Source organism: Rhododendron vialii, chromosome 4a (assembly GCF_030253575.1).
Source record: "Rhododendron vialii isolate Sample 1 chromosome 4a, ASM3025357v1".
Taxonomy (NCBI): Eukaryota; Viridiplantae; Streptophyta; class Magnoliopsida; order Ericales; family Ericaceae; genus Rhododendron; species Rhododendron vialii.
The window spans coordinates 4,946,634-4,969,232 of NC_080560.1; the positions used below are offsets into that span (position 1 = coordinate 4,946,634).

The following is a 22,599-nucleotide window of genomic DNA, read 5'->3' on the forward strand; positions in this document are numbered from 1 at the left end:
TTTAGCACATATTCAGAATATTTAAAATAATTCTGCGAGTTAATATAGTGTACATGAATAAACTTCTCCCGCTAAAGTCGCGATTGAGTCAATCAAAGCTATTCAGAATCCTGCTCGGGTGGTAAATAATTAAATACATAAATTTTTTTTTAAAACTCTGGATATATGTAATCCCATAACTACTCTATATATCAGTCCAAAGGGAAAGTAGGCTGGCCATTTCAGGATTTTCAGAGACAAGGCACATCAATGAAAATTTTACTAGAAATCAGTAAATGAGAGGATAAGGAGGAAATAAATAGGAAAAATATAAAGGGAAATAAATTTACAATCCCAACAAACCAACCCCAGCATAAGCAGTTATGAATGACATATCCTAATCCCCATTGTTACACAAAATACCAAAACCCATGCCAAAATCCTCTCTCTCTCTCTCCATACATTGACACAATCTTTCTCTCTCCAAAAATAAAACAAGAAGGGTAGTAGACAACGCCAAAGGCATAAGCCACCTGTTGTTCTCTCTCCATAAACCACCACCATCAGAAACCAAACAAGGATCAAAACTTTGAGCAAAAACCCTAATTCCCTTTCTCTTCCTCCGCATTTCTCACCTTTTTTCTCCAAATGGGTCTGTATCTATAGGCCTTAAATACACACATACACACACACAAAGAATCCCATCAGCACACATTCAAAGATTACCAAAATCTGATAAACCCCACCTCCTTTTTTCCCCTCTGTGCACAGCAAGCAAATTTGGTTTATAATCCCTTAAATCATTTCCAATTCTCTCTCTCTATATATTCATATATTTATATTTTACAGTTTTTTGTTGGGTGTGTTTTGATTCCATGGCTGCTGGTGTTGAGGGTTTGGGTGAGGCCGCAGTGGTTCAGTCACCGGAGACTGACACTGCTGCTAATGGTAATGCTGAATCGGTGGAAAATGTTGATGATAAGGAATCTGATTCGAAAAAATCAGAATTCAAAATGCAAGAAATCGCTGATATGTTATCTAAGCTGAAGCTGAATCCGATGGCGAAGGAATTCTTTCCTTCATCTTACTTGGTGATCAGTCCAAATCGCGATCAATTCGGGCCTGCTGATGGTTTCTCTCCGGTTAACAATCAGCTTTTTGGCGATGATGGGTACCCGAATAATCGCAGGGTATATGATTGAAATTACAGAATTTTACTTTTTAGATATAGGCTTTGATTAAACTTTGCATTTTGATTAATGGGTTTTCATTATCTTGTCCTTAGATGGCCTTTTGTGGGGAGTTTAGTGCTCATGGGTTTAATCTGTTGAATTCCCACTTCAGATTTTGAGTAAATTTTGGCTCTTATATGTTGGCTTTGGTTAAATTTTGCATTTTGATTAATGGGTTTTTGGTTATCTTTTCTTTTGGATGACATGTTGTGGGGAGTATAGTGCTCATGGCCATGGGTTTAATCTGTTAAATTCCCAATTAGGATTTTGAGCTAATTTAATCTGCTCGTGGATTTGATTGAATTCTGTGTTATGAATGATGTGTTTTCTGTATCTCACTATTTGAATGCAATTTTATGGATAGGTTAGTTGTTTTAATCTGTAAAATTCCAACTTCTACGTTTAGTTAATTTTTTGGTGGTTCTAATGGAAAAGTGGCTATACTGAATTATCGTGTATTCGTTGAGATTTCATGGGTAGTTTTATGTTTCAAAAACAACGTTTAATGTTTTCAACCCTGCGTATATTCATCTCTCCTAATCATTGTTAACTGATTTTCCGAATTGACATGTGTGAGTCTTAGAGAATAGATTTCAGATTTTGGTTTTCTGGAAATGTGTTTTTGATAAGTTTCTTTTGTCGGTTTTAAATGAATGCGATCTTTTTAACGGTTCAAGTTATCCGTAGTGGATGTAGTCACTCATCAATGTGATGCAAACAATGTTTCTGACGTGCCGCGTGTTCATAATCCATATCTGGATTTGTCATTTTCACATTTATCCAACTACCTTTTTTAGGGTCTATTTGATAGCCGTTACTTATTTGTTAATAACTGGCCCTGTACTTGTTAATAATTGCTCGGTTTTTAAAAGTTGGTTCCACAGAATAGGTTTTCTCTGTCTGGTTTTTTGTTCCAGTTTTATCCTTCCGGGCTTATTGCGCAATCTTGATCCACCTTAGTGAGTTAGTGTTATTTGCAATAAATTTCTTTTCTTTTCTTTTTTTGAATAGGGAAAAAAAAAAGGAAATCACTTTTCTTATGTCATGTTTTCCTAATGGTTTTTGAATAAATGCAGTTTATGGGATTTGGTTTGTCCTTGTGGGTCTTAACTTTGGGTTTAACCACTTTCCATCTACTAGTGCTCAACTTAGTTTCAAGAGGGGTCTGTGAATTTTGCTCATGTATTTTGTTGTAAATTGTTGGCTATTGTAGTTTCTTGATGTTTTCTTGAAAGCATAATCCGCCATTTGAGTATACGTATTTTTGCACTAATGGCTTGTTATGGTCAGTGCATGCTCTTTGAAACTGCTTTTCTCCGACTTGCTCTTTTTTGTTTTCTAGATGAATGGGTTTTATGACCTTCTCCGTTGTCATCTGGAAGATTTATGGTTGGACTTCATAATTTATTAGATTTTTCAGTCCTGTCTTGAATAGTTTGATATGTATTAGCTTTCATTACTCATGTTTGACTTATGAACGGACATGTCCTCTAATCTTCACCATTATATGTTCGTAGTGCTTTCTACATATATTCCCATTCATGTATACTGTTTTCTCACTAAGTTTTTAAACCATGAGGCTGCTGAATATAAGACGCACTGCTTTCTCTGTAATTTGACTTGTTGTATTGGATTTGGTTTTACTTTAATGGTGCGTTTGTTTGACTGGATGTGAGAGTGTGATGGGATTACACATCCAACGCGGATTTCATGTCTGGCGTTTGATTAAAATTTTTATGACCCGGTTTATACAATGGTTGGATATATATTTCCAAAAAGTATGAGTTTTTAATACCATGAGGAGTGTGGTATTAATAATCTCATCGCTATTAATCTGATGGGACTACATATCCCATTGGGTCATATACCCTTCACTTAATAGTCCCTTCAAACAAACAGGGCCTAAGAGAATTTAGTAAAGTTCTCATGACACCATTGACTTTTGTGAAAATGCTTAATGCTTACATTTTTGTGTGCGTCTTTGCATTTGGCAGAGAAGAAATAATTATAACCAGGGGAGGAGGAGGTTGAATGGTAGAGCTTTTAGGGCTCAAAGAGAAGAAAGTATCAGGCGAACGGTGTATGTTTCTGAACTTGATCATAACGTAAGTACCAGACAGAAATTAGTGTGCTTGTATCGTTAACATGCTGCTGATTCATTAATCTTTTATTTACAATAACAAAACTCTTGTACCATGTCCAACTAGGTCACCGAAGAACAGCTTGCTGACTTATTTAGTACTAAATGTGGACAAGTAAGTTTGCTCACTTCAATCACAGTGAATCCATTTGTAGAAACGTCTTGATAAATCATTACTTAATAAAAGGCCGTTAACAGTTAATGTTTTGGACAGGCGGTTTTAAAATTTTCATTAGACGTTATCGAAAGCAAAAGCCTAATCTAATCAAAGCACATTAATTATTTGCATACACCTCCTAGTTTCCATATGACACTTCATTGAATGCATTATCTTCCATAACCATCTTCATGCTCCCCCTCCATAGCAACACAGCTGGCAGATCCATAAATTTTCCCATCAGCACCACCACTGCTTTTTCCTTCTTGCCGATCCGTACCACCATCACCTTCCACCATGACAACCATTTCTGCCTTCTTTGGCAACTTGACCCAAATCACATTGCACCACAGTCACCGTCGCTGCCACGGTGCTGCCACCTCTTTTCTCTGTCAACTTGACCCGAATTACCCTGTCACCACTGCATCACCTCTTCCCTCCACCAACTCTTGCTTCGTAAGTTTTTTCTCAAAAAATATGAACCCATCACTCTATCTAATGTGTTTATGATTGAGAAAGACCCAAATCACATTCTCTTTTTAGCTTTGTAATTTTCATCAAATCTAAACCTATAAATGTAACTTCCTAGTTAGAAAACTTATTTAATTTGGTTTATGTGGATGAATCTTTTGTCACGTAGATGGCAATGGTTGCTAGCTGTGGTGTTTAATTTGTGAGTTTGAGTCTCTTTTGTTGCTTATTCATGGATTTGATCATTTCTTTTTGTGGCGAGCATCATGGCTGATGTTTTGTGGGCTGGGGTAAGTGTTAATGCTTCATATTAGAGCTTGTCCCACATTAAATTAGTTATTACCTCCCAAACTAGTGTATGAACCACGACAACCTATCTACCCATTACCAATTGGTTTTGAGTTGGATGCTTTAACATGGGTATCAGAGCTAGGCTTTGGAGGCTTTTGAATTAGACCCTCTTGATTGATTGTCTAGTTTTTTGTGCCTTAAGCACACCTTATTTCCAAATTATTGCCTCACAAACTAATGTATGAGCCTAGGCGGCCTCTCCACTTATTGCTTATTGGTTTTGAGTTGGATACTTTAGCACTTTATATTTTGATGATGATGAATGGACCTTAAATGTTGTGGCAGGGCAACTAGAGTGGTTTGTGGTGAATGGGTTGCCCAGATTGGGTTGATCAGTTTTTCTTTTGATTGTGATTTCAGTTATCCATTTGACTATGTAAATGATTTGGTTATTATATGCTTTCTTTTCATCTCCAAAACATTCTCCCTCCCTTTCTCCTTTTTCAAGAAAATGTATTTTGTAGACCTCAGCTGGAATAGGAGTTGGTTGATCCACTCAGGATGATCTTGTTTTAACTTTCTTTTTTGGGTATGTTTGCTTTGAAGGTTGTTGATTGCCGAATTTGTGGCGATCCACATTCACGTCTTCACTTTGCATTTGTCGAGTTTGCCGATGAGGGTAAGTTGGTTGTTTTTTTGCTGAAATGTACTCTTGGTAATATAGACGGTTTGATTTCCCACAGCTCACTGGTTATGTGGTATTGATGTGGACAGTAAGTGCAGGAGAAGCTCTTAACTTTGGTGGGACACTAATTGGTTTCTATCCAATTAAGGTCTTACCTTCAAAAACTGCTATCCTTCCTGTGAATCCAACATTTCTCCCCAGGGTATAAAAAACTCTAGCTATTTCTGCTGTCACTTTTCAGCACTTGCCCAACATGCTTTCTTCCAGCCGGGTTAAACTTCGTGTTTTTATATATATGCAAATGTTGATCCTTGTGATTTTGGATGATTTTCTGCTATATACAGTCTGAGGATGAACGGGAGATGTGTGCGAGGACGGTCTACTGTACAAACATTGATAAGGAGGTATAAACCCTTTCATCTTTCTCCAGTGATGGCTTTTGTGTTACCTGTTATGCTTTTCATGATTACATCTTCGGTTTTTTCAAATGACTTGTGTTGGTTGGGGCATGAAGGTCCTCTCGTCTTTAACGATTTTGATTAGGTAATCTCAAGGAGCTGACGCCCAAATTGGAAGTTGAAAATTGAATGAATTCATTTCCTATTTATAGAAATACATATTGTTATTTATTTGATTTTACTGCAGATCTCTCAAGCTGCTGTCAAGTTCTTTTTTGAATCATATTGTGGCGAGGTAGGATGGTGACCACTATTCAGAACTTTTCTTATTTTTCCAAAGTTCTCTTCTACAGTAGGTTAAGTTTTCCTCTCTTGTAGGTTTCTCGCCTGAGGCTTTTGGGGGATAATGTGCATTCGACTCGTATTGCTTTTGTTGAATTCACTATGGTGAGTTCAGTTTTCCGGTATCAAGTCGAGGGATAACTTATTGCCAAGATTCTGTTTCTTCAATTAATGCTTCATGGCAGAACAGTTATTCTAAATGGCATACTAAACATTTATATCAAATTCCAGAGTTTTTTGCTATGTTGTGTGCAAGCTGCATGTATGTACATATAAGACTTGCATGCATGTCCCAAGTGGATGAGCTTTCCTTTTTGCAGCCTATCAGAAAAGTTAAAAAGCTTCTATTTTGCTGCTTAGGTTTTTGGAATGTTTTAAATTTTTTTAGGTTCATATAAAAGGAAAATAGGGGGAGAAAATGGTTAATATGTATGGAATGTTGTGCTATCTTTCATAAGGGCACCCTTCTCTCATCTTCTTGTTCTCTTCAGCATAAAGTGTCTAATTATTAAACCATCCTTGTTGCATGGGTTTTATGTCGGCGACACTCGATGCGAGTGAGATTTTGGCTTTTAGGAATCAGTATTCCCATGCAATATGTCACTCTGGACAATGGATATCCCAGCATTCCTGTAGTATAAAACTGGGCTTGGATTTTTGTGTGGGGGCAAGCGTTTAGTGTGAAAAAAAGAGTGGATAAAACATGGAGGCTCAAAACACGTCCTGAACGGGCAACAAGATTGGCTAAGCATACCTACCAATGAACTAAAAAACATCTGATGACCCAAGCCCGAGAGGCTTAGGCCGAAGAAAGAAGCCATGAAATGATATTTTATTTTTCCTAATATGTAGGTCTTGTGACTCTTCTACTGCTGCAGTGAAGAATAAACATCGCTTCGGCCAAGTTTTGGGCTTTTGTACTCTTTGAGATTTGCATAATGCAGTTCTAAACCTAGGTACAATGCCACAAGTGATTCTAAGGGTGCAACCTAGAGTTTTCTTCTTATACTTTTTAGTTAATTTTCTGCACTTTAAGCCTCCGAACTCCTCCATTTCTTTCCTTCCTTAAGTACCCCATTGGTGAGCCATAACATTTCACTCTTCCACCATACAACAAAGGGTGTTTTAACATTGAATGCAGATCGAGTACCTTTCCTCTCCCAAATTGATTCATTTCCTTTATGTGCAGGCAGAGAGTGCCATTGCAGCACTGGATTGTAGCGGGAGGATATTGGGAACCCAACCTATCAGGTAAATCGTGGAACAGTAGTTGTATATGCCAATCTCTCGTCTCACTAAACCGAAAAACATTCTTCATGAAATATTTCATTTATTTTGTAGGGTGAGTCCTTCAAAGACCCCTGTGAGGCCGCGTGTTCCCCGCCCTGCACTTCCTTGACTAATTTCCGGAGCCTGAGACCCATCGGTGGAAGTCAGTGGATTCCCTGTTGAGAGAGAGAAAGAGAGTTGTGATGGATTGCCGAACCTTTCTTTCATTTCCAGCGTTTCTGTTGTTTCCATTTTCAACCGTAAGTTAAACAATATCGTGACTTGTTTCATTCAGGTTTTTTGGGGTATGGTCCTGTTAAACTGTTAAAACTTAATCTATCTTTTGCTTATGCCTGCAATCTATTAGCTTTAGACATGCATGGTATTCCCAGTTACTGTTTTGATGGATGGGCGAAAATTTTGGTTCCGTACTGTACTAATTCACACACCTTATAGAATGGTGTCACTCCTCCTCCTCCGGCTATTTTTGAATCTTGATTTGCTGGCAGGAATGACAATGAAGGGGGAAAGATTAGAAAGTATTTAGATAAACTGGCATAGCTTATCCCTTTAAGTTTTCTTTTCCCTCTATAAATCCAAGATCCAAACACAGCCTAGAAAGCAAGAACCATCTGTTGCCTGTTGACTTGCTATCTAGATTATTGCCTGTTCTTATTGTGAGATTCATATTTAGAGGTCCACCATATATACCTCTGGTAAATGATCGCCATGGGTTGCTCCGATGAGCAATGCTGCCTGACACAGATCTGCACACACGTTGGTGCACGTATCTGTGCCCGAACAACATTGGTGTCCATAGCCGTTTTCGCATTCTGATAAGGAAGTTTTATGTACGAGTCATATATTTGTGATTAATCTGATATTCCTATACAAGGAAGGTTTGACAAAAGGATATTCACTCAGAATCACTTTGTTGATTTCTTATCCCAAATTAACTTTGCTTGAACGAGTCATCTCCTATGGCTTGCCTAACCTTCCACCAATTTTTCCCCCAACAGTCTTGACCTATTCTGTTATTTATGCTTATATATATGAACGGTTTTGACTTTCTTTTTTTCCAACGTCAGGGATGTTTGAGTCAGCTTACACGCACTTCAACTAATTTCCTTCCCGGTCCAGTTTAAAACAGGCCGTCTCCGCAGGGACTAGAAAATTTATAAGAAATGAGTATTTTCTTGTAGTCTGGTCCCGAGAATCGAACCCTAGTAAATTATACGGGGAGCAAATTTACCAACCAACCAGGCTAGTTTTGACTTGGTTAAGCTTTTTTGTATTGAAGGATTCCCTTCATATGAGACTCTAGAATCATCACGATGGTCAGACTTCAGAATATAGGATTGGATTGTACTTTGGTCCAATATATCTATCCGCTAAATGAAGTACCGGCGCCGTACCGATTCTTCTTACAGTATTTTCTAATGTTTGACCTAACCCCATGGTGATGGTTTGGTTTGGAAAGAAAGTGAGAAAAAAAAAATATTCCCTCCGTCCCTAAATAAGTATTCGGCTGGCAAATTTAAGCCTTTAAAAAGATGCATTTGTTTCGTTAAAAAAATTAATTTTTTTTTTTGCAAATTAATAGATAATAATGAGTTCTATTTTAGATTGTAAAAAAAATTTGATTTTTTAACGGAAAACATGCATCTTTTGTAAAGACTAAATTTGCACGTCGGACACTTATTTAGGGACAGAGGAAGTAGCAAAATAATGTTTTGAGCACTGGCCGTCTCCGATGAGACTAGAAAATTTACAAAGAATTACTTTCTTGTAATTTGGTCGCAAGAATCGAATCCTAGTCAATTATATAGGGAGCAAATTCACTGATCGAGCTAGCTAGTTTTTATTATAATGTGGATTCTATAGCAATTTATGGTGAGGAGAGTCTCTAGAGCAATGCTCCAGGAGCGTTACATAATCTCGCGGATGAGAGGGATGGAGGAACATGGGAAAGGACTTTGCTTGACGTATCTGCATGTAAATTAAACCTAAAGCAGTCGCAGTTTTTCAAAAAAAAAAACATAAAAGAAACTGTTTTGATAGTTAAAAAGAAGAAAAAAAAAGGGTTAACCGAAAGGTTTTGAAATTAGTTTCTAAATTCTTAAATTTTTTTGACGGATTCATTTAGAAAATATCATAACAATATCTTCACACTTTCGAAAATCATTCAGATCAAATTTTTCCAAAACTTGGTCTTAAGTGAACTTGGTTTTTCACCACTATTGCTTTTTTGAACGTCAGAGAAAATTTTATTAATCTTTGAATAAGCATTATATAAAGACGTAAAACAAACAAAGATTTGCGACTTTTTGGAAAAAACATGATTATTATTTTACTACTACTCGTATTATTTATCAAAAGCCATGGAGAAATTGATTCCCAAACTTTTCGTGTCACGTGAAAATTCCAAGTCCCATTTCCGTACCTTCCCAGCACGTGCAATGCCACTTTTGGAAACGATTTTCTCAATTTGCGTGCTTTGACCCAATCAGAAACCCCTGTATTCTAGACTTCTGCCTTTTTCTATTAATTACAACGGTCAACTAATCATACCCGCCATTTCTTAACTCTCAACCCTACCGTACAAACCAACCCCTGTGGAAAAACTCCATCCACAAAAAAAAATTCTTGTCCTCCAAGCAAACAAAACCCACTATAAGAAGGCACCTCACAATCCCATTAAGCTCATCGCAAAATTCCTCAACAAGCCGAATCGAGTCGAACACAACTTAATTACTATAGAGTTCGATCCACGTCTCCGAGTCGACGCCACAGCCATCGCTTCGGAAAGGACTTGACAAGATCGATATTTCGATGTCTCGAAGGAATGCGGAGCCGGTGAAGATAACTTTCATAAACACCGAGTACGTGGAGACGGACGCCACCAGCTTCAAGTCCGTCGTCCAGAAGCTCACCGGAAAGGATTCGACGATAGCGGCCGAGCCGAAGCCGGGGAGGGTCGGGTCGAAGGTTGGGATGTCTCGTGGCGGTACGGGGGGAGTTGGCTCGGGTTTGTCGAGAGGGATGTCGTTCAAGGATTTTGACAGGTTGCTCACGGAGCTCCCGCCTCTGGACGAGCTCTATCGGCTTTGTTCGGAAGGAATTTAATCGTATACGTGTACATGTTTTTTTGCTTCTTATTGTTTGATTCCTTCCTTTTTTTGGATTCCTCTTGTATATATGAGAATTCCAGTACTACAGTTCATACCTATTTGAATATATACCATTCATACCATCTCTCTCTCTCTCTCTCTCTCTCTCTCTCTCTCTCTCTCTCTCTCTCTCTCTCTCTCTCTCTCTCTCTCTCTCTCTCTCTCTCTCTCTCTCTCTCTCTCTCTCTCTCTCCTAGTCTTTTGCAATAAAAGGCGTAGATTGCAAATTGCAATGCATGTTCTCTTAGGGGTGCAGACAACCTTCTGCAGTAGTGTAGCTCGGGGGTGTGGGGGCTCCAGACGGAGTCCACAGGCGAAAACGATATTTCAAAGATTTGTGGTGTAATTTCCACATAGGGCCCGACCTATTTTACGCTGCCGTTTGTATGTAATTAGGTTAACGTGTTTTTAAAGAAAAACAAAGAGAAGCGAGAGAAAACGCAAATATCAAAGAGATTGCGAGAAAACTTGTACTCTTGATTCGATTTCATAATAGTTGACTAGTAAGGCTCTCGTGGTTTTTCCTCATTTTAAGATTTTCCACGTATATCTTGTGTTCTTTCTTCTTTTTTCAATTACGCACTATTATATCTATTTGCTTGTGATTTCTATTATCATAATTTTCAAAATCTGTAGGGCGTTGTGAATTGAAGAAGGAGTTCAATTCCTAAAATATGTTCTTTAGATCTTAGGAAGATGGAACATAATGGGCTCGGCCCAGCGGAAGAGAGAATGGTTTTGGACTCTGGCCCGAAATAAAAACTAGAGACTAGATTGAAGCCCAAACATATTATCTCTATATCCTCTTTTGCTTTGTGAAAATAACAACTCCCATTCATTTCAAGATGAATAGCAATTAAATGGACTGCAATAAAATGTCTCATTCCTATTTTCATCAGAATAAATGGTCCCACAAAAATGGTGGAACCAAGAATTTTGTTTTCAACGTAAGGGATCACCATCCATCCAAACATATGTGGAACGGTCACCAAAAGAAATTACATTTTTACTGGGTTACCTAAAAGCTTGAGCTACAACTATTGTTATACAGCCGCCAGTTCGCCACCCACCTCCACAGCCACAACAACCATGTCGCATCTCCACAACCATGGCCACGTTGGCATTACCACTAGTACTATACTCCCACGTTACCATCCCCATGGAAGAGGAGATAGGCGGTGCGACAAGGCCCTGGCACTCCAAAACTTTTATTCTCCTTTTGTGTATATATAAGTCCATCATATATGTTTATTGGAAGGGAGGTAATAGTAAATTCATCTTACAAAATTGGAACAAATACGGTTCGGTTTTTGATCAATACGTATAGTTTATCCATCCTCCTTCTAGAAATATCTCTTTTTCATGACAGGTCGTCAAATAACGTACTAGTATAAATGGGTATTCTCTACTCCATTGTACTTTGCATTTTATTGACTCTCTCATTCTATTTGTCCAAACATGGCAACCCCATGAATTTGCTAGTACTACTAATTATTACTCCCTCCATCCCTCTTTAAACGTTCTGCTTTGTAACTCCAACTTATTAAAAAGACATTATTATTATACATTTCACATCAACTTTTTCCTCCACTTTCTCTATTTACCCATCATCATTACACTTTTACTCACTAATTTTTCAAAATGGAATCTACTTTTAGGGACAAAATAGACAATACACCAATTTTTACCCACTAACTTTACAAAATGGACACTTATTAAGGGACAATTCAAAATGGAATACTGGACTCTAAATATAGAACGGGGGAGTAACAAAGAATTCCTGACCTAATTCTTGGCGTTGTGAATTATTGCATATTATAACTGACTCATCCATCAATCCCCATCAAAACAAACATCCGGATTTGTTTTCTCACCAATCAGGGCATGTGAAGTAATAAAGGAAGGAAGGATGGTATGGAGGAAATTAAATAAAGGGGTGGTGATGTTGATATATAATTAAATCAGCTAGCTAGTTGGCTCGAGTAGTTGAATAGACATTAAAATCACATGCAATGTCTCTCCACATAAGAGAGAGAGAGAGAGCGCTCAGCTACTTCTTTGGATTCACATGTTCCCAATCTCCCATATAGCCGGAATGGGAGGCCAATGCTGCAGAGCATCTCCTTGTAAAGTGGGTGCAAAGCGATCAATCCGGCTATTTATTTCGGCCGTTCTTCCCAACAAACAATATAATGTTCATACAAAAACTTGTAATATATCCCATCTGGCAATGAGTGGGGAGGCCTCAAATGTTTGAGGTCTGTCACGTGTGGTCTATCATCGTATAGCTTTTTTACTGGTATGTCATCGTGGGACGTGGATTGTGAATTTTATAAAATGTGAGATGGAACGAGTCTCGCTCTGATACTATGTGGAAACCTTATAACCAACTCAAGGCCAATTGGCAATGAGTGAAGAGGTCCTATATGTTATAAGTGATCGCACATTCTACTCCCAAGTAATATGAGACTCTATTTCCTTAACGTAATGATGTTATTTTTTAGGACAAATCCTTTCCAATTTTAAGATGAGACTAGACGTTCATGTCGAGCCTTCGTTATGCTCGTTTTCGATCTAGCCCAATTTGACAACCTTAAATTTTTTTTTTTTCTCTAAAGAACCGGTTCACAACATAAACCACAATAATAATAAAGTTGATATCAATATCATTTCGGAACACATTTAGTTTGAAAAAAAGTAGATTAGAACACTGAATCGGAACTAATTTATCCATAAGTTATATGGGACCCCGCAAGTGAGCGGAGGGATTGGTTTTCCAGTGTTAATCAGTCGAGATGCACACGCGTAAGCTGGCCCGGACACCTAAATTATCAAAAAACGTGTTTTTCGTAAGATAAATGTGTTCTGAAATCATATTAATTTAGCTATTGCCGATCAAAATTAACACCACCACATGGGGTCAAGAACCTCAATATGGTCGCTCAGTTTCAAAAGGGACCGTAGGGGATGATTTTATTTTTATTTATTTTTTCTATATAGAGTTTTTTTCTTTTTGGCTCACTTTCTTCCTTGCTCGTTCAATTGAACTCAGTAACGGGGTCAGCCCGGTCTGCGGGAAATGATAAAGATAGATCTAGAAGGTCTATATTATGAGGGGGAAAATCTTGTTTACAGACCAGCTGTAAACAGATGTTTACGGAGTTCAATCTCAGTCATCCAAAAGTGTTTTAGACAGTCCGGATTATAAAAAAACTGTTCGAGCGAATAGTTTAACTATTCAAGCAAATAATTTTTTTAAAATCTGGACAATTGATTGCAGAAACAAACGGCTAAAAATGCACAACTCCATAAAATAGACTGTTTACAGCTGGTTCGAATATAAGTTTTTGTCATTAAGAGGGGCTTTCCCTCTTCTTTCTATATAGAGTTAGCTAGCTAATAATGAGTGAGTGGTTATGGATTTCAATTTCAATTTGGGGTAGGTTTGGACTTTGAATGGAACCATTCTTTATTTATGTTACTTGGGCATGATTGAATACCATCATTGTTTGTTTGTGTTCTTTGTGTATGATTGTATACTATTATTAATTTTGGAAAAATGAGAACATTGTAATCCAAAGTTGGTAGGTGGTCATTGCAGAAAGTCTACCCCATCGTTTCCTCCACCGTTCTCAATTTCACCGTCCAAAAGTGTTTGAATAGTTCAGATTTTAAAAGACAAGATTCTTAACTCTCCTAGGAAAATTTTTCTAAAATCTGAACCATTGGTTACCAAGACAGACGGGAAGATTGGGCGATGCGGTGAGAGAGCAATGAAACAAAACGGTGGGAGTAGCACTGCTGTTTTCATAACCATTGTGTGAGGGGATAATAATCCGATAATTATTGGCTCCGATATACTTAATTGCTTGGTGGGGTCTTTAGCATGATTGATTACTGCTAAAAAAAACTGTCAAAAAAAATTAGGATTTAAAATGATTGGTAAGCATGTGATTTGTGGCAGTATTAACATTACAAGCCAAAACTAAACTAGATAGAGAGAACAATTATGCAGAGTCAAAAGGTGCTGATAATTGTCATTTGTATTTCAGCAACACTATAATTGGAATAATTCGAACACCATTGTATTGACCCCTTTTTTGTTTTGTTTTGTTGTTTACCGGGTAGCTTGCCCGCACCTCGACTAGTTTTGGAGCCATTGAGTTAACGACTGGGCAAAGGTCTAGCGACCCCAAGGTTTGGAATGTTCGGCCTTCGTGGAATTCAAACTTGTGATGCAAATTCTTTAGCTGCTTGCTCGTGCTCACTTGGCCAAATCCGTTGGTTTCTACTGCTTGTGACCTTTAAGAAACCACTTGTCAATGTGCAATTGCGAAATGAGAGTGAGTTACGTCCGGATGAGCGCAAACCGTGAAGCTTCCGCCACCGCCATTTGTGGGCTCTATCGTGTATTTATTTAGATAATCTCAACCATTTATCTTGTCTAGAGCTCACTCTAGAGATCGCAAAATAGAGTATTCACACAAAAAATAAGCTTTATCGGACATTCATAGGTATATCAAAAATTGAATTTTGGTTTATAAAACGGACGGCTTGGATTCTGTCAATAGTTTTTAAGTTAAAATGTGCACGGCCTGGATTCTGTCAATAGTTTTTAAGTTAAAATGTGCACGACCATCCGTTTTATAAACCAAAATTCAATTTTTGATATACCTATGAATGTCCGATAAAGCTTATTTTTTGCGTGAATACTCTATTTTGCGAGCTCTACAAGATGAACAGTTCATATTACCGCAATGAACGTACGGTGAGGCCCACAATAAGAGGTGGAAAACCCATGGTTTCCGCCACTAACAGGAAATAATTTTTTCTCTTGTGGATGAGAGTGAAGTAAGAACTTCTCAGGGTTTAGATTCTCTCAATAATTGCTTGTATACTTACGTACCTACTTAAACTCAATCGCTTGAAATTGTAAGCCTTTCATTTTGGATCGCAATTCAATTTTTGCATTGCACGGCGCCGTTAGCGCTGTGCGACCTTGTTACGGGTCTCCACTCAATGATCGCAATTATTTACTTGTAGAGTCCGTCAAACTAATCGTTGGTGCCCATATTGAAGTTGATGGACAATTATAACGGCGATCAAATTACGTAGTATTTCATACAAAAGAAAAAATGCAACCGACAAAATCGAAATCATTGATCATGTCAATGAGGTGGCTACCGATGCTCGATCAACCCGCGTGTTCTGAAATGAATATTTTTCTTAAACAGACTCAACCAAAAGAATTTGAATCATCATGGCGAGACCGAACGGTGCAATCCAGTAGATAATTTTTTTTTTTTTCATTTTCTTGATCTGATTTCAGTAGATAGTCTAAAATCTGTTTCCTGGAAAAGAAAGAAAGAGATACCCTAGTGAAAGTGAGAATTCAATGAAGGCACGGGGCACCATTACCCTAGAGCAGAGAGAGATTGATAAAGCAGTGTTGGAAACAAGAAAGTGGTTTGAAAAGGTGCAGCAAAAAGACATTGGAAAATAAATAGCTGTAGAACAGGGTTGGTTGGGATATCCAATCAATCTGTATGTCTCTCCCTGTCTTTTTCGTGACCACCTCCAAATTACTTGCTTGTCCCCTTCCCTCTCAGATTCTCTCTCCCCAACATTTGCATTTACTTTTTTGTTTTTTTGCGACGGTCTGTTCAGGCCAACTTACGCGAGTCTCGACTAGTTTCCTCTATGGTTCAGTCAAAAGCAAACTATCTATGCTGAAATTAGAGAATTAACGAAAAATTGTTTTCTTGCGATTTGATCACAAGAATCGAATCCTAATCAATTTTGTGGAGAACTAATCCACCAATCAACCCAACTAACCTTAGGCTACATTTGCATATTCTCTCTCTGGGGACTTGGATTGCACTCTCTCCCACCACACAACGCCCTTTAATTCAAACTTAAAAACTTGAAAACACCATATCTCTCTCTCTCTCTCTCTCTCTCTCTCTCTCTCTCTCTCTCTCTCTCTCTCTCTTGTTGGAATTGCCTCGAATTGCCTCCAATTCTCTTGTCGCCAAGACCTGTCAATATATATAGACAGGTATAGGTACATGCATTCTGCTCTAGGATATTTCTCCATACATGGGAAAAAATTTCACATAGATCTTCTAGTTGAAGCTTATGCAGAATTTCACGGTGAGTTCCACTTCCTTGTTTGTTTGTTGCTTTACCCCCCTTCTTTTTTTTTTTTATGTTCTTTTCTTTTCAAGGTATGACATTATTATATATATTGATGTCTGCGAGAGCAATTGGTGTCAAAATGACTTTGACAACGCCATTTTTTGGATTGCTATAATGTCAAACTGCTTTTGTAGCATGTGGAGGTATTATGAAACAATCTTTGGATGAAACCCATCTCCTTTTTTTAAGCCAAATCAGTTGACCTGGATGATTTGGGAGAAAGCAATGCATGGACTTGGATTTTGCCAAAGAAATTATCTTTTGATGTTTCAACGTTCAGGGTGTCTGGGTTACCTTACGCGTAGCTCGACTATTCCCCTTCTCGGTTCGGTCAAAGCAGACCATCTACGCCGGGACTACAGAATTCACAAAGAGATTTCTCTCTAGTGGTCTGGCCCACAAGGTTGGTTCATTTTGGGTTTTAAAGGAGGTTTGAGTGGAGATAAATAGATAGAGAAAATGTATTGGGGACTGTGAGCAAGAATTTTAAAGCCCCAAACGAACAAGCTCACAGTGTTTGGGTTTACAGTTCATCCATGTTGCCAATCGGCAACCCCTTTGGGGTTCCCAAAAAAGTTGCTGAATTACGGCTTTGACACCTTAAAGGCAATCTTATGCTTCTATTGTTTTTTGTTGTCTGTTTGGTTGATGAGAAAAGAAAAGAGTAGTAGCTAAAGAAAATGGAATATTTCGTCTCTTGTGTTTTGCATGCCGATTCAGAGAGGAAGAGGTGCTTGGTTGTGCTGCGAAGTGAGATCTGATGTTTCTCCTCTGTCCACCAAGTATTTGTTGAAAGACTGGTTCAATTTGTTTGATTGTCTCTTTTAGTAGGGACTAGTAGAACTGGCTTTTTTTAGTCTTTTGTTTGTTTGCATTTTCTTTTATAAATCAGGTGTCCGGGCCAGAACTATTTATCCCGGGGACCCGGTTTGTTTGCATGCTTTGGGATCTTTCAGTTTCATGGTGCTTGTAGTTCTGCGTCTTCTGACCATTGATCCATCTTTTCCATGTGAATAGAAGTGACTCTCACTTGCCTAGTTTAACCTTTTTCTTTCACTTAGGTCTTTTGGGTTTGACCCCTCTTTGAAATCTAGTACTACAGTGAATGCTTTCGCATATGAGGGGTAGTACAATACATGAAACTCAAACCATGAAACCGTCCAGGAAAGGAAATGAATGGTCCAGATTCACAGTCACTAGCCTCACATCGGGATGAACATGTGGTCAAACAGTGTCACATCAGATGATAGTTAAACAAATGTAATGCACAAATGTGATCACCATAGTAGGATGTATAGTGAAGATATGCTTTTCTAATTTCAAATCCAATAACGACTTCTTTTTTCTGTTTTTCGAGGGATTTACAGTACAGATGTGCTTGCTGATGAAAGTGCTTTGTGACTTTTGATGGAAGCGCATGCACATAATGAGATTACAATATACGTAATGCATGTGGTTGCTAAAAAGTGGATTTGCAAATCTTTTTTGCAAGGACCAAGAAAGCATGCTCACCAGCATTAGGAAGTGCTTTCTTGGTCTTTTAAGCAGGGTGGTTACTGGATTATCCAAATATCATATACTCCTTTGACTAACCTCATTCCGAAAAAGTACTTTTTTGGCTGATCTATATACGATTATCTACTCGACGTGAGAACTCCGGGCATTGTGTTCCCTCTTGTATATATTATAGGCTCTATCTTTGAGTGCAAAATGGTAATGAGTAGCGTCTTTCTTGGTTTCTTTGATTGTCCTCGACTTGCTTGCTCAAACAAGAGAGATTCATTTCTACTGAATATATACTGTTAGTAACACTACTTCAATGGCATGTTTAGTATGGCTCTTTTGTTGAAGTTCTAGATTACCATTTTTGGACACCCCTAGAATTCAATGTGTTCCTCTGAACTTGATTGCGTCCTAGTGAATTCCTGTTTATTTTACAATTCTCTTTATTGTCTCAATTTTGTTCTGGATCCGGAAGCAACTCATGATCTTGTGCTAAGCAATAATGGATGCTAGAAATCTCATGCTCCATAAGCAGAGACAATTTGTGTATATCAGTTCTAATTGTATCGAATAATCAAAGTTTGGGTTGGGCTAGCATCTTTGCAATGTTTCTCTACCTTAGTAGTTAGTGGAGAGGCGTGCGTGGAAAAGTCAGTCGATGAACTTGACAGACCTAGTGATTCTAGATTGTTTATATCAATATCTGTGAATTTGGGTTGGCATACCACATGTTTTATTCCTATCAAGTTGTGTTCTGATAGTCTTTAATGTGATCGGTATTGTACGTCTCCCTCAATGACTTCTTTGGTTGTGCAGATCTCAGGCTTTGAGTAATTAGCCCTGTTTTTACCTCTTCAATTCATCACCTTAAGTTGATCAAATGCCAAGATCAAGGTTAGGGGTTTTTATCTGTCATACAATTGCAGCTCCTTTGTAAATTCCTTTTTTGTTTCATTGCTGTCGAGTCATATTGTTTTAGTGTTTCTCTGTTGCATCCCCACACAATAGTCTTGATGCTATATTGTTCTCTTGCTTTTTCACATTACCGAACCCTAAAGTATATAAAATTTTGCACTCGTATGTTTATATGTGAGGCTGGATCTTGTGCGTAATTACTTGAGGTGGTAATAATACCTTGAAGGAAAAGATCATTTCGGATCTTGCACATTTTGATCATTTAAAAGATGGTATGATGCATTATCGAAGCATTGTTTTTCATTTGGTGGCATTGTGAATGGCTAATGCCTCCCAAGAGTAATTTTGTGTACTTCGTCGGTCCTTGGGATGGAGTAGCCATATAAATTACCATATAGGTTCCAACTAAAATGGATAGATACATGCACGATAATTAGTTAAATGCACTTTGCATGTAATGGTTTTGTTTCAGAAGTTATAAATCATTCTTTCAATCAGTGCAACGATTTTTGGTGAAGATTTTATCTTTTATGTGGAATAGGGGTTCAGAAATGCCTCAAAAAGTGTCCCCCAGAGCCCCACTGCAACTCAAGACATCAAGCTCTCATTCTGATCCGCTGCATCATCGATCACCCACCGATAGGAGTCCCAAAGTAGGAGACCGTCGATCACCAAGAGGGGCTCAATCTGATCCCTTGAACCAAAAGAAACTGGGGACCCGCATCGCAGATCTAGAATCTCAACTTGGGCAAGCACAAGATGAGCTCAAGATTCTGAAGGATCAGTTAGCCTCTGCAGAGGCCGCAAAGAAAGAAGCTCAAGAACAACTGGAAAATAAATCCAACACACAAAATGCTCCAAAGCCAGACCAAGTGGAAGCTCAAGATAAACAATCCCCAAATGAGGTCAAAAAGTCCAACAAAAATTACAATGTTATCCAAAATGAGATTTCCGATGAAAATGAGCGCGAAACTGATGTTTTTGAAGTTCCAATGGAAAAGGCAAATGTGGAATTGAAGGTTGAGTTCAGCCCAACAATTGATGAAGAAAACCATGGAACAAAACCAACTAGTGTATCAACTGAATATGACGACTTGGCCATGAAGAATGATGAGATAAATTTAATGAAGGCAAATTTTGAAGAGAAAGCAAAGGAACTAGAGGTCTTTCGCCAAGAAAACGAGAGCCTAAAGGGTCAGCTCAAGGAAGCAGCTTTAGAGATATCAACCGGTCGAGCCAAGGAAGAGGAAATGAGTTCAAAGTTGAGCCAACTGAAGCAACAGCTAGAAGCAAGTAAGAGTATTGAAGTCTCTTTGAAGGAGAAGCTGGAAGCAGTGGAAGTAGCAAAAGAGGCATTGGAAAGTGAAATGAAGAAACTGAGAGTGCAAACCGAGCAGTGGAGGAAAGCAGCCGATGCTGCAGCCGCAGTGCTTTCTGGTGGTGTGGACATGAGCGGGATGAGAATGCCCGAGAGGTGTGGGTCCATGGATATTAAGCACTTCGGAAGTGTTTTTCAACCGTCGGGTGGTGGGTATGCCGGTTTCGTCGGTTCACCCAGTATGGGTGAGGATTCGGACGATGGGTTCGGAAGTGGAAAGAGGAAAGGGTCTGGAATTAGGATGTTTGGGGACCTATGGAAAAAGAAGGGCAATAAGTAAGGGAAAGAACCTGTGGTGGTGTTAATCTGGAAAATCTCTTTCATTGCTGTATTATCTTTTGTGCTGCCATTTTCTTGGCATTGTGTTTGTGTTTAATGTTCTACTACCATTTTGGCGGCTATTAAGCCAAGCAGGAGAACAATTAATTGTGCTGAATGCTCTCCAAAACTTAGGTATGATCTTCCTTTGTACCCAAGTCCGAGGTCTTGTGGGGTTATCCCGGGGCTGGCTCTGTGTGTAGCTTCATAGTGAGGTTTTGGAAACCACTTTGTATGATATATGCATCAGCATTAAGCAGTTCCTTGTTTTAGAACCGAATGTACTGGTTCTCGTTTTATCACATGGATCTTCTTGAAACCTCATTTTTTTTGCTTTTGCCGGAGAATCGATGGCGTTTTGATGGTGCCAGACTTGTGTCCTGGAATGGGTATTCTGATGAATTTGTAGTTCTATGTCCTGTTTTGCTTTCAAGAACTGGCTCTAAAACTGTTTCTGCAGAAGTAATAATCGGAGAAAAGTGCAAAAAGTTCCGTTGCCGGGACTTGAACCCGGGTCTCTCGGGTGAGAGCCGAGTATCCTAACCAACTAGACTACAACGGATTTTATGTCCAGCTTGTTCGTCTTTTCACTAAAATATAACAGAAACGAAAACGATAATGTCAAGAAGGTGCATTTGTTGCTCATTAATCTCCAATCGCCTCAATTGAGGAAACCCGTTGTTCATGTTTCTTGATACTTAAGGTCTGGGTTAACTTACGTGCACGTCGACTACTTCTGTTGGACAACCAATCTCATCATCCGCTAGCGGAAGGTCCAATTAAGTTCAGGTTTAAACCTTAAGCATACGAAACGAAATTAATTGAATTCTCTACCAACCTAATATGAGTAGATGAAAAAAGTTAATCAAAAAGAAAGATTTTGTTCGCAAACTTATTTGGTGGTGGCAGTCCAATGAAGAATCAGATCGATTGGCTTAGCAGCCTCACTTGCTTAGGGTGTTGGGTTTTTCTATCCGTGTGAGTTTACTTTTATGCATAGGACTGCAATTGAGGTGGTTCTTCTTTAGCTGGGAGATACATATTTCAGACTTTTTTCGGGCTGGTCCTATGTAGGTAGATAAAGTCCCAATAGGTCCTAGCAATCTAATCCAAGAAAAGTTCATACCCAATAGGTCCTATACGTAAATTTGGTTAAAAATATCCTTTGACCCATTAATTCCTCATCACACACGCGGGATTATTTTCCCTTTCAGCCGCATGTCAGGCGCGCACAGTCGTACATCACTTTATTCTCTCTCTATATATATATATTCAGTTTCTCTCTCTCCCTTTCCCTCTCCCTCTCCCTCTCACTTCTCTCTCTCCATTTTTATTTTTTTATCTAAAAATGTTTACTCCAAATCTCCAATAACTTTTGTGATACATATTCCATTTTTATAAAAATTTAGAGTATTTCAAATCTAGATCTATGTAAGAAGATTAATATTGAATACAACATTATTTAAAATTAAAATTATTTAAAATTAAAATTTTAATTTTTCAATGTGAATTTTTATTGTTGTGATTGAATTTGATTCTGATTTTTTTTCATGTTTCAACTATTAATTAGCTATGTACAAATGTTAATTGTCTATTCTAAGTATTGTTAATTTTTATTGATATGTTAAAATATTATTAATTAACTGTTAATTAACTTTTAATTAGCATTAAAACTGTTAATTAACGAAGTTATATATTTGTTAACAATATTTTAACAAAGAATTTATCTATTTGTTAATTAACATTGTATAATTAAAGTTATAGCATTTTAAAATTATAGTGCAAAAATAAAAAAATAGGAGCCTACACCAAAACAATTACTATTTTTTTTCATACATAATATCACATTCAATATTGCACTTGTTTAATAGATCTTGTTGAAGAGATTTCAAAAAATATATTTTTTCACATAAATTGAATATATAAAATAAAAGTTATACTGGTAAGAATTTTAGAAGTGAAAAACAAAAAAGGAAAGTGAGAGGAGGAGAGAGAGTGACGAGAAGAAGCACATGAGCAGGAAGGAGAGAGAGAGAGAGAGAGAAGTGAAAGGTAGAAAAGGACAGCACAATTGGAAAAGAGAGAGAATGGACAGTAATGTACTTGGAAAGGTTACACTTCTTTGCGGCTTTCTCGTCATTTGATTAAAGATG

At 38.0% G+C, this 22,599-nt stretch overlaps 2 protein-coding genes and 1 non-coding gene across 5 annotated transcripts; 2 read left to right on the top strand and 1 right to left on the bottom strand.

Moving 5' to 3' along the window:
* Window positions 1-357: 357 nt before the first annotated feature.
* On the top strand, window positions 358-7,340 carry LOC131323484 (polyadenylate-binding protein-interacting protein 9-like). Its single transcript, XM_058355302.1, has 10 exons — window positions 358-1,169; window positions 3,206-3,316; window positions 3,419-3,466; window positions 4,877-4,949; window positions 5,045-5,157; window positions 5,300-5,359; window positions 5,601-5,648; window positions 5,732-5,800; window positions 6,885-6,946; window positions 7,037-7,340. The coding sequence occupies exons 1-10, from the start codon at window positions 855-857 to the stop codon at window positions 7,092-7,094; spliced, it is 957 nt and encodes a 318-aa protein (XP_058211285.1). The 5' UTR covers window positions 358-854; the 3' UTR covers window positions 7,095-7,340.
* Window positions 7,341-15,757: 8,417 nt separating this feature from the next.
* On the top strand, window positions 15,758-20,748 carry LOC131323485 (interactor of constitutive active ROPs 4-like). 3 transcript variants are annotated; one of them, XM_058355304.1, is made up of 4 exons: window positions 16,139-16,287; window positions 17,053-17,114; window positions 18,652-18,729; window positions 19,292-20,748. In XM_058355304.1, exons 3-4 carry the CDS (start codon window positions 18,716-18,718, stop codon window positions 20,406-20,408), a joined length of 1,131 nt encoding a protein of 376 aa, XP_058211287.1. In that variant the 5' UTR covers window positions 16,139-16,287; window positions 17,053-17,114; window positions 18,652-18,715; the 3' UTR covers window positions 20,409-20,748. The 3 variants fall into 3 exon arrangements, with proteins under 3 accessions (XP_058211286.1, XP_058211287.1, XP_058211288.1); XM_058355303.1 differs by lacking the exon at window positions 17,053-17,114 and having other exon boundaries at window positions 15,758-16,287; XM_058355305.1 differs by lacking the exon at window positions 16,139-16,287 and having other exon boundaries at window positions 17,064-17,082.
* Window positions 20,749-20,935: 187 nt separating this feature from the next.
* On the bottom strand, window positions 20,936-21,008 carry TRNAE-CUC (transfer RNA glutamic acid (anticodon CUC)). The gene has a single exon. It is a non-coding gene; the product is annotated as a tRNA-Glu (tRNA).
* Between the last annotated feature and the right edge of the window lie 1,591 nt (window positions 21,009-22,599).

Excerpts from the sequence above, each read along its gene's own strand:
- LOC131323484 (XM_058355302.1), top strand. The coding sequence starts at position 855 with ATGGCTGCTGGTGTTGAGGGTTTGGGTGAGGCCGCAGTGGTTCAGTCA. Across the intron at positions 1,170-3,205 it reads GGTACCCGAATAATCGCAGG|AGAAGAAATAATTATAACCA; the intron begins GTATATGATTGA and ends TGCATTTGGCAG. Across the intron at positions 5,158-5,299 it reads ATCCAACATTTCTCCCCAGG|TCTGAGGATGAACGGGAGAT; the intron begins GTATAAAAAACT and ends TGCTATATACAG.